The sequence below is a fragment of the Ixodes scapularis genome, unplaced genomic scaffold (assembly GCF_016920785.2).
Source record: "Ixodes scapularis isolate PalLabHiFi unplaced genomic scaffold, ASM1692078v2 PGA_scaffold8__174_contigs__length_109621045, whole genome shotgun sequence".
NCBI classification, from domain to species: domain Eukaryota; kingdom Metazoa; phylum Arthropoda; class Arachnida; order Ixodida; family Ixodidae; genus Ixodes; species Ixodes scapularis.
Window position 1 is genome coordinate 25,488,362 of NW_024609883.1, and position 12,442 is coordinate 25,500,803.

Sequence of the window (12,442 nt, forward strand, 5' to 3'; positions counted from 1 at the left end):
GACGTTGATTGCCATGGCTAGGACCCACAATGGAGTGCAATATGTTTTTATTTCTCAGTTTTGTTACAGTCGCGTGTTACCGCCGGTGACTGTCGGCGGAAAGTCGTACTTCGCATAGCTGCTTGTGCCCTTTTCCAAGTCCTCGATATAGCGCCGAGTCAAAAAGATGTCAACCGCACCTTGGATAAAAACATTTTTTTTCTTTTAGAGGGGCGGTGCAACGATTTTCAGGCTTTGGCCAGTTAACTGCGAAAATTAATCCGTGTCACCTATAAAACGAAGAACACAAAACCGTTTTTCTTTTTCTTTTTTTGTGCAAGCGCTAGATTTTATTAAAAAAAACAAAAAAAAACAAAAAAAACAACAACAAGAAAATCGAAGGTTAAAGTGCCTCTCAACTCTCCGCGTCAACTTTCGAGTGACGTACTCTGGGGGATGACGTGGTTTCCCCTTGGGTTCTCTCTTCAGAGACCGCTGCCGCATCTCCGCGATTATCGAGGTCGCGTCTAGCGCTCGGCACAAAACACGGTTCACCACGGGGGTGTTGGCGAGTGTGGCAGCGGAGGGGGGCAGGTTTTGTTCACTTCCGAGTATCCCCCAGTCACGCTGTCATTTTAGTTCCCGTAGCCGCCACGCGCGGCTGCAGATCGCCAAATAATTCGTTTTTCGCTTTGCGATTAAGCAGCGGAATAGCAGTTCTTCGGGGGAAGGTGGCGCGTTTTTGGTCACTTGGGCTTGAATAAACAAAAAGAAAATGCAAACTGCAAATTCTTTTAACATTATAAGTGTTGCACTACCCCTTTAAGTTACACACAAACTGCCTGCCTGTGAAAACTTTGCTTGACCAAAGAAATATTTTTGTCCCATGGGGTATTGACTGTTTTTTTGTGTAAAAGGCCGGAAACAATTGAACACGTATTCTTATACTGCTGGGACGCTTTACTATCCTCAGGCGTTCTCCAGCGGACTAATAAAACAGATTTTCCGTTAACGCAAAATGGTATAAGGTTCCTTCCCGAGCAGAAAATTAACTAAAGTCCGACATAATCTTGTCAGGCACCTTTGCCCCCATGCAATATGGCGGAGCAGAATGGCTGTTAGGCAGGCCAATGTGGACGTGCATCCAGTAAGATTGTAGTTTATAAATCTGTCTGCAAACTAAAATCGGTCTATTCGTTTGTAGAGCCTGACTGGATGCCAACTCCAGGTGTACTGGAGAACTTCAAATAGTTTTAGTCCATGCACACGTTCTATCCATCGTGTATGTTATTTTATCATTGCGTGTGAATGTTTGTTTTTTGGCAAAGCAAGCAAGAAAAAAAAAAGCCTCCATGCGGCGCTGAGCAAAGACTTCGATCTTTGTATCGGTTGATTCGGGGTTCGATTCCAGCTGAGCCCCTGGGTTAATCGCGGTGGTAGCGATTAGTTGTGACTAGGTGTGTCAATTATTACGACTAAGTATGTATTCAATGTGCTTTCACTGCTTATGCATTGCCTGCATGCTACGAGCCATCCACGCTTTATGTCGCGCTGACTTGCGCTTGGCGCTTTTTTGCCAGACTCACGCGTGACACGTTTCGCTGCCCCAATTCGACGTCGGCATGATCACTGATAGAGAATTTATTGCACAACATTATTGATGACGAAGTGCACGTGGTGGCAGGGTGGCGATTCCTTTCTACAAGTGCTAAAAATTTACTGAAATGCTTAAAGTTCCTGGACTCGAATCTGTGCGGTTCATAATGAGGATGCATGTTTTCTGGACATCGTATATCCGCCTCTAGGTGGGCCTCTCGGCTACTTTTCTAGAGAATTGCTCTAAAAAAGTGACTGGGAACTTTAGGGGAACCGTTCGGAATCGTGGGTCCCCCGTGATTTCTGAACCCTGGGATTCTTGGAGGCGCCATACCCTGCTGCTTCTTGCGCGCCTTGTCGCAGATGGCCGGCCGGAGGTGAACCCTGAGGCCAGCGTCGGAAGCGCAGCGCAGGGAGCACACCAGGACGCCCAGGCAGGACTTCTTGAGGATGTGTACGTTGTGGTTGTTGGTGTTGCGCATGGCCCAGCCGGACGAGTGGCGCCGGGCCTCCTCGCAATCCGGCCGGTACACGTAGCGGCAGTGCCCGTCCGCCCACTCCTGGTAGTCGTCGAACGAGCTCACCTGCGACAGGCGGAACACAGCCGGGAAGCCGACAATAAACGCCTGGCCTGTCTGCAAGCAGGAAACAGCGAGCAAAAGCGCTCAAGCCGACGGCATTCTCTCTAGCAACCCGTTTTACGTGTTACCTTTCACGTGATTATTGTGTTAATCGTTAAATAACATTGCTCTTCAGCGGAAGACACGTGTGAGCAAAAACCGAGCGGCGCCGCGTCACTGAGCGGCGTAACCATGGCAGCCGTCGCCGGCGTCGGTGCCAGGCGGTGGAATGGTATTGCCATAGAGTAATATACACAAGGTAAAGAGCGGACACTGCCATAGGCCCCAGCGGCCCAGATAGACCAGTGACAGGTAGCGCTCCTAGCGGGCGGTATTAAGCATAATCTGATTCCGTTTCCGGTCAAGTTAGTTTCGGTTTCGGTTTGGGCGTTTCTGCTCCGGTTCTTCGGTACCCCTCTCTCTTTCCTCCCCGCCTCGCTCGGCTCTCGGGACTCCCGAATCCGCTGTTTTTTTTTTTTTTTTAATACTGACGCACTTTTGCTTTATTTTTTACGATAGAGTCCGTGCAAAATGTGTCAAACAATAGTTAAACTTACTTCACAAAGCAAAAGTATATATGTTTCTTGTTCTTTTTCTATTGTAAAGCATTGAAGTTACACAATCGCCGCATCGACTCCTGACTGGTGGAGCATTTTGGGGTCAACAACAGTAAGTGGTTCGAACACATTTTATTGGACCACATTCATGTATACATAATTTACTTCAGAAGCTCTGTATGTTTTATATGAAAGAGATCGATACTCACAAAAATAAATGAATATGAAGGACGTCAGCATATTGTACACTTCGTAATAAATTCTTAGCGGAACCAAGTTAACAAACCCTTTCCACGGAGAACATGCTGTATGATACATTCACTTTCACGCCGACTCGGGTACGAGAAGTAAGTGCAAAAATAAATAAGACATCGCTATAATTACCAGTCGAAGCACACGCCGGATAGTACAAATTTTCCGATTTCCGGCAAATATAAAAAAACACCAATTTGCATAGCCTCAAACTCACTGCGGGCGAGCCATTACCAAACAATGAGAACTCCATTCGAAATCTGACAAGATTCAACGAGCCTAAACATTCCCCGAAATTGTTCAGAAAAGAAATATGGCTTCAGAAAAAAGCGGCTAAAAAACTATGGACAGTGGATACAAAAGTGGATACATTTTCTTTCAAATATTTTTAGCCTCTATACACAATTTTCTGTCGAAATTTTGTAGAAAGTGGACAAATATTTTTGTTAGGGAGCCGTGATACACATTCGATGGAAAAAAGGGGAAACAAATGTTTGGAGAGCAAGCTGCACCGCCCACTTAATAAGCACTTTTTGTTTTTGGTTTGGCAACCGCCATTGTTAATACACTATTAACAGTTAAACCTGTCTCGTTGCTTACTAGCCACTGAAGAGTGCAACCGAACTTTGTCCAAATTCCGGTTAAGAAATCAAACATGTCAACAGAAGCGTATTCTGCAAAACAATTTTAAAAGCGTTTTGTGGTACTCCTCTGGGCAAAGGCTAAAACCACCCAGACCTCAAAGTGTGCTATACAAGGCGGCACACACTCCCCGAAAATGTGTCACACTCTCTATTATGGGAAGAAAGTGATTTTCCAGTTGCTGAATGAAATGAAAGGCAGCCTGTGGTGGTACTAATAAGTTCCCGAAGAATTTTCCAGGCACGTGGTATGCTTTAGGAACAAGACAGTATTGGTGAGGCCTGGTCAAGTTATTAGACTCATCCGATAGCAGCTGAGAACAGCCATAGCTGTAAGTTGTCTGTTCAAGCAAAAGCTTGATCAAATAGCCCCAAACGTAATAAAAAAGTGGACGAGTCATCAATTATGTTACACCTGATGTCTGATGCCAGCTCAGAAATATCCTCTAGTGGCGGGAAGTTATCAATTGAAAGACATTCCACAATGTCTGACATTAAACTTTCATGGTGCGAAGGTATTTGCAACTCCTTTAGGAGGTCAGCCTTGTTATCCTCTACGTTTTCATTGTCCGACAGTTTGAACAGTTTTTTTTATCGTGAGGTGTTTTAGTCCTGAGGTGAACTGACGCACATTTGGGTTTGTGTTGCAGCCCAGCATTTGTCGTACATAGCTCCAAAAACGTTCTCAATGTGTCTTGCTGCAGGCGTCATGTAAGTAAGTCATGGCTGCTTGAAAGCAGTAGTGTAAGTTATGGCTGCTTGAAAGCTCATCCCAGAGCACGAGGACACTTTTTATAGTAACTTGCCACCCAATGATGGGTTATGGCTGCCTCCTACTTTGGAACTGCCATGCTGAAACCCATCCGAGTTACTGGTGGAGAAAATCAAGTATTTCAGATTATCCCTTCAAAATGGCATGATGCAACTTCTGCCCTGTCTTGAATTTTTTAGCTATTTAGAGAATCAAAAAGTATGCACATCCTATCACAGAACTAGGCTGTAGCCGTGGCTGCCTCAGGAAGCACCTTGGCATAAACAAGGGATATGATTGCAAGAAAGAGTGAGGCACTCAGTACCTGTGGGGCACAATTTTCTTCCATGTTACAGAAAGGTTCTTGGAAAAAGGTGTCTCTCAGTAAGTTTCGGAGCCAATTGCAAGCTCATCTCATGAATAGAACAATAAAGTTCAACAATAGAAGACCACTCAATGACCTCATTTCCAATGCAAAGTTTGTGGGCTTGGAGATTGCTCTTGGTTTTTTTTTTGGGAAGGTGCGGAACATCAAAGACAAAGTAAACGTGTTCGTTGTCAACTTCAAAAAATGGCTTATCACCACACACACCAAGCTTACGTTTGAAGCTCCCTAACCACAGACCACAGCCTTTACTGTGAAGCCAACAGTCTTAAGCTCCCGAATGAGAGAAATGAGGAGACTGCGTTAAACAGAAGACGTTGTTGGAGTGTGCACAATAGTGTATGCAAGGGGCTAAACGCACCTCCTGGAAATTTCAGACAGCATAACAACCAAGGCTCTATCTGCAATGTTAGAGGTTCGTTCAACACCGTCATCTGTAAACCCATGGACAATGTCGTGTGCAGGGTCGTTAGTTAAATTCTTTTTTTTTTAAAACAATCTCATCGAAAATCAACATGCACACACGTTCAAGTGCAGCCAGACAGCCCGGCAGAAACAAGAGCGCGAGAAGCTCGAACCGATCGCCTCCACGAATTCACGCCAAGTATGCGAGCACGCGGGCGGTCATGCGTCACCTTGATTGATGCAAAGTCGACCGAACATGATGCAGCAGAAAGCACAGATGGACGGCACGCACGGCACAGACGAACGACGCAGGGACGAGCAGAGGCCATGCAGAATGATGCGGAGGCGACGGCGTGCAGGCAGGCAGGCCATGGCAGGCGCCATTCATCACGTGGTTTTGTGACGTATTTGATTTAAACTATTTAGTCGTTTTAAGTACTTTAAATAATTTTAAAGCATTGCCATTTAAAAAATAAACACTTTACACAGAAAGAGTTTTAATTAATTTTAACCAAATTGCAGAAAAGCGCCACGTAGCGGAGGGTATTAAACGCACTATCTGGGCCGCGAATCGGCTCCTGTGTCCTCTCTTTACATTTACTATATTACTCTATGGTATTGCGGAACTTGGATCAAACCGAGCTAGATATTTTCGCTCCGCGAGACGACGGGATGAGAGACGAAGAGCATGTCGCGCGCTTATTTACAGGCCGAGTGGGGTGTTTCCCTTGGCAAAAAAGTGATACGTCTGAAATCTGCCTAAATGTTCTCCGAGCGCATTTCGCATATATGTTACATTTATAGATGCAAGGAAATTATGCCAAACGTGTATTGAGCGAATTTTTACTCACATTCTAATAAAAAGGGTGTAGCCCTTACACCCCTTGTCACATATACGACACCCCAAAACTTCCGCTCTCTATGCACAAATAGTCTATAGCTTTTCTATTTACATTGGCTACGGAGAGTCAATTGTACAGTCAGCGCGAAATGAAACCCGAGCGCCGGAACACGTGGCCGTTGATACAGGCTGCTCCACCTGGAAGGCCCCTGAGAACTAATGAAAATGCGCCGGGGCGCGAGGGTGCGGGCGGCGCGTCTGGGAGTTCCGCGTTTCGCCGGTGGCGCGCTGTAAGCGCCGTCACGTCCGATACAAAAAGCACTGTCACTCGCTTTGTGTATCGGATTCCCGGCGATATCTCCTCAGCGCTGTCATTCATTATCGCTTTGTGTATCGCAAGGGCGAAATGAAAGTTGAAACATTTCGTTGACAGTAGACGCGTAGTGCTTGATGACGTGTCACCGGCACCACGCTGGGGCTCCGGTGAACGACCTGCCACGCGCGGTTTCTGAGAAATTGTGAATCGTCATAAACGCGAAATAAAATTCGTTTATTCGCATGACCATACTCTTTATGAAAAAAAAAAAAAATGCTGCAACAGACCGACGCGGATGCCTCGGTTTTTATGAGCAATGCGCATGTTTTCGTACGAGGTTATCAGTCGAATCTTAAAAAGCGAGATATTGCTTGCTGACGCTCTCTTGTGTAACCGCTGGTATGCCAAGCGCATCAGTTCCGGAGCGGAATAAATTCATCACCCTGTCTGAGCAGGGCCTATCGCAAAGAGCTATAGCCAGGTTAAGCGGCCGCCCGGTGTCGACCGGGAGACAGTGCGGCGACAGAAAAGCACCCCGAGTGACGGCGCTTACAGCACGTCACCGGCGAAACGTGGAAGTCCCAGACGCCCGGTGCAAGGGTTGACGACATCTTAGTTGGACCCGCAACCTCGCACCCAGGTGCATTTTCATTAGTTCTCAGGGTCCCTCCAGGTGGAGCAGCCTGTATCGATGGCCACGCGTTTCGGCGTTCGGGTTTCATTCCGTGCTGACTGTACATTTTCAGCACGTAGTCAACAGAACGCCTGCAGTCTTTCTGATGATACTGTCAACAGGAAGTCGGCAGAAATTAAATCAACGTAAGCTTAATAGATAGTCAACAGTTTTTTTTTACTGATGCTACGATATACAAAGTCAACAAACTTTCTATTTACCATGCCAACAGGAAGTCAAATTCAAAAGAAAGTAATCGGTGTTTCAATTTCAATAAAAGTTCAGAAATCCTTTTTTTAGCGGTTGGCAGATCCAGCGGAGTATCGTCATTTCTGGGCTTACCGGTCTTCCACGTCCCCAAGACATTAAAACAAAACCTGCAGAGACTTTTAGCAAAACATTACAGCGTTCCGGGTACCGCACTACTGGAGCCATTGAAGCAAGCTTTTAAGCGCGCGCAGCACGGTTACCGCGATCGCTGGGCGCGCGCTTAAAAATTTCAGTCTCCAGCAGTGGTGCACGCAGAAAACGGTAACGAACTCCTAAGAGTTTCCAGTATAAGACACGTTTAGCAAATCGTTACCGCGTTCCGCGTACCGCACTGCTGCAGCCTTTGACCATAGCCTCCATATGCAAAAAAAAAGCATGTCAGTTCGACGACGGAGTCATAAATTGCCAGGTAGCAGACACAGAGCATCAAAAAGCCATTCCTCGGGGATCCTGGACGTCAGCGCAAAGCGTTTGCAGCGGCGAGGACCCGAAACACACTTGTCTGCTCGGAAGAAGCGTGTTTCGGCGCAGTGAGGCGCCATTCACGTGGCACTCCTCTCATTCGTTTTCTACCACTCTCTCCCTTTTCCATTTTGGTGGCGGCTTCTCGGGGCGATCTGCCAGGCTTTGTCAGTATACAGGAAGATATGCTTTGAAGCATGCTTTTAAGCGCTTGACCGAGTGATACTGTGACCGCAGGCGCACGATTAAAAGCCTGCTTCAAAGGCTCCTGTATTGCTCTACGGGACGGTAACGGTTTGCTGAAAGTCTCTATTATCAGGTAATTAAAGGGGTGCTATGACAGAGTTGCCGATGCTACACCTTCAGATGTGAATTCGTACATAAGAATTGCGTCTGCATTTCTCGTTCTGGCTGTATCACCGTAAACAGATTACTTTTTTTAATGTCATGATATAGCACGTCTATTCATCGTACATCTGGCATATTGCTTATCATCACATTAGCGCCAGGTCCCGCGCACAAGCACACGAGTGCTTTTGCGGGCCTGCATATGTAACATGGTTATGATGGGAATAAAATTTCTTCTTCTTATTATTATTATTCTTTACTTAATAACGGTGGTGTCCAATGAGGTACAAATTTGTGAAAGTCGTGACCTTTCGGACAGTTATAATCGGAGTGTTTTATAAGCCGAATTCAATGATAAAGCAGACAGGTTAATGTGTTCAACACGTTCCAGCGCTTCGCGTATACGGCCCTATAACATTTCAGTAATACACCCCCTATTGACGTCATATGCCATGGTGTCACGTGAAAGCAGGACGTCACGTGACAAGTCTGTTTGTCATATCAAAATGGTTAGCTTGCTGAATGTGCAAAACACAAAGCTTAGTTCCTTCCCCCTTGTGAAGGAGGATAACCAGTGAAGCTGTATTGGGATGACTATATTGACGACTATATTGATTTATAAGGTTATTGCTCTATTGATTTAATAGAGACACATACACGTAGCTTCGTGATTGTTACCGTCTTTATTTTTTCTCATTCGTTACCAGTGACCATAGCTTTGTGGTTGCTGTGGTACACCGCGATCGGTGCTACTGCTATGTTAGACACAATTCTTGCCAAAGGTTAAATCCATACATGACCGGTGAAGTGTGGTCGGCACATTGACGTCATCTAGGTCTTCATTCCAAACCGTTCCAAAAGGAAGGACACAATCCACTTGCTGCCTCCCGTCGCTTTCGCGCCCATTCGTGTTTTTGCTCTCGTTGTCGCCGCTTAGAGGGCACGTTCTTCTTCCTCAGGCGCGTCCTGCCCATAGCAAGGCCAAAGTGCAACTGCTGGTAATGTCGCTTGAGCGATGATTACGTCAGAAGAGAACGAGGCACTACGATTGGTGGGTAGACTATGACGTCTTATTATTCTTTTCAGCCCCTCCAATCGGGATCGAAGGATCGCTGCCGGCGCACAAGTGGTGTGAGGAGCGGCGGCCGCGCACCGCATTCGCGATCTACACGCTTTGTCCGCGCAGGCAAAAATATGCAGAACATAGCCATAGAAAGTTTGGCTGTAAAACGCAGCGATTTTATAGATATAACAATTTGAAATGAGGGGGTGAATATTTACAGGTCCTGATATAGAGGTTCTATTTCAGGCATGAGTTGCTGCGCACCATTTTGCAGTGCAAGAAAATGCGGGCAACTTCCTTATAACATCGTATCACATCATGTAATACCATCTGATTCATTTGAGCGAGCAAGTTGGCATCCGGCGATTCAAAGAAAACAACTTTGTACCAAACTAGATGCCATCATATCATTTCAACCGTTTAGTTTCAATAAACAGGCGTCGTCAACGGTACTGCGAGATTTGTTTTCGATTCACTTCATATTTGCAACATGCAGCGATTTGTTTACACTGACAAGCTATATATAATCTTAGATTATTTTCTAATAAAGCTTTTCTTAGGGCGAAAACCGCGCAATTTTGTGTTTTCCTACTTCTTGTCATTGAAGGCGCATATTGCCAGCATTTTTGTAAATCTTGATTAGTTACAAAAAAGCCTGCACCGCTTTGAAGAATTTTAGCAGGGGGTAAATTTTATAAAAATTTCGTAAAATATCACTGGTATATATATATATATCTATATATATATATATATAAATTTATCTAAACTCAACTATTATAAAAACCTAACATACAAAGAAGTATTTATAAGAACTTTCGGCTGATCCCACAATTTCCGTATAGAGGGAATAGACGACTAAGCGGATCTAGTATTTTCTTGGGTATAACTATCCCAGTTTTAGTTCTTATTGCAGAAAATGCAGATACCAACTTAAATATGAAGATACATCAGAGAGGACGAATTTATATTTTTTTGCTGGCGTCAACGTCAATAATGCTCTAACTTGATTCTGCCCACTGCGATGCGTAGCATGGGTTTCACGGCATAACTGCATCACGAGCGCCACCACAAGCAAACCACAAGCCAAATTGCCCGGCCCCTTCCTATATGGCGCGCGGAGCACGTGCCATTAGGAAGCTTCGTTCAGCTTGACAAGCTTAACGAAGTATTCACAGGCGGCCATCGCTGTGTGCATGACTGCTGAGCGCGTGCTGATGGCGAGCTTCCATAGTTCTTTTGTAACGTGCATTTCGCACCCTAGAGATTTAGCAGCCTATTAGCTTAGCAGCCTATTAATGTGGGCTCGTTCAGAGCATGCGCTCTAGACATCACCCACAAATATGGCGCCCAGTGAATACTCCTTAGAGGAGGCTCTTCCCTAAGCCTCTCGGTTGAACCGGCATCTTTCGTTTTGAGCCCAAGAGCGGAGGTGGCTCGAGTCACGTGACTGGTCCTCCGGCACGCGCTCCCACCGCTCCCTATTCGAAGTCAGAGCGTTTCACAGGGCGACGAGTCGGTGAACGGTGCTATCTGAGAATCTGAAATCGCTCTGAATGGACCAGTATTCTTTTCTGTTCTCCAAAACCTACAGATCATTTCCTCTCCGTGAAGATTTTTTCACTAAAGGGGCGAAAAAACCCTGCCACTCCCTAGCCACCGAACAAGAGCAGCACGAGAGAGCGCGCCGAGACAGCCGCGGTTCATACGTGCCACGTTACGAGCAAGGTCATCTTCTCCGACCAAGATGTTTGATGGTCTCTAAAGAGCACGGCGAGGGCTTGGGGTCATTACATTCTAAAATCAAATCTGAAGTTGATAACCTGATATCGTTCTTATATCTGCCCATAAGACAGAATTTACTGAAAAACGCCTCTGCCGTTCCGTTTCTTTTTATGCTTTTTAGAGCGCAGCTCTTAGGCACCCGTTTCCGGCTGGAGCGGCGTCGCCGTCGCCGTCGGCGTAACCGTGCGGTGCATTATGGGACGCGTGACGTCACTGATGACGTCATCTGCATTCGTATCGTCATCGCCACTGATGACGTCATCAGTGACGTCACTGATGACGTCATCGGCATCCGCATCGTCATCGTCACTGATGACGTCACCAGTGATGATGACGTCATCAGCGACGATGACGATGACGCAATATCGATGACGTCACAAGTGACGTCGCAGATGACGCCATCGTCATGTGAGCTCAATGGGTTCACGTGATCCCCGTGAGGTCACGTGACCCCGGTGACGTCACATGACCCCCATGAGGCCACGTGACCCTCATGAGGCGACGGCGACGCCGTTCGAACGAAGGAATAGCACACAGGATGAGGAGGTGAGGAAAACGGAGGAGGATATATACTTTCCTTTTAGTACACTTCCCTCCTCCTCCTCAAGAGCTGCGCTCTAATTCGGCTTTACAGAGAGTTGTAAACGGCTTTTTTTTATATGATCAAAGTGTAGCCCGACGGGGCTAAGTCAGAAGAAGCCAAGTAGCGTCGTTCGCCCTCGGGCCGGTTTCACCTCCGGGCAGTTCTTCCGTTTGCTAACCTGGGGGTTTGAACATGTACAAGGTGGTAGTGATACACGACCGCACGCCGCAACGATGCTCACCCAGGTCGCGACGGGAAGGATGGGGATTGAACCCAGGATCCCTCGGTTCTGCAGCGCGAGCTTTCGCTCCACGTGTTCCGAGTTGTGGTACGGTAACACTCTCAGTCAACGTTCTTTCCGATTTGATAATATATTCATCGGAAGAGATTGTGTTTTTTTTTTGTGTGTGTGTGTGTGTGTGTATGTGTGTGTTTTTTTTGTTTTTTTTTTCATCTAGTGATTATCGCGATTGGCATACACTCTGTGAACATCGTGCGACACCGATCCTTGCCTTGCGAACGCCGGGCGCTCAATTGAGCGACTTGTTCGATGCTTTGCAAGTGGGTATAATTTTATCTGAAAGACTTATAATAAACGAGTGGTTCTTGGTTGTACAGGTGATATTTCATCCTGGTCCCTCTAACAGTCTTGTGAGAAACATATCATTAGTGCTGCTGCTCTTCCCGGCCTACTTCGAACATATTTATACGAAACATGGCGAGCGGGTACTGCGCTATGAAGCCAGCAAATCCGCAATGGGTTGGTTACAATGCCCACCTGCTTGGACTGGAACTAAGACGCCTCTCTAGTACGCCAAATTAAGTTCAAAAAGAGGTTTAGGGAACAAGTTATTTATTGTTAATATTAGGTATTAAACTGAATTTGATAATTTTGATATTTGGAATATGGCAATGGTG

The 12,442-nt window shown here is 46.1% G+C and overlaps 1 protein-coding gene across 1 annotated transcript in view; it reads right to left on the minus strand.

Annotated features, from left to right (window-relative positions):
- LOC121833539 (transcription factor glial cells missing-like) overlaps nt 1-12,442 on the minus strand; it is an 81,130-nt gene that overhangs the window by 3,415 nt on the left and 65,273 nt on the right. Inside the window, exon 3 of the mRNA XM_042286937.1 lies at nt 1,910-2,159. Within this exon, the coding sequence (XP_042142871.1) occupies nt 1,910-2,159 (250 nt within the window). The remainder of the gene's footprint in view (nt 1-1,909; nt 2,160-12,442) is intronic.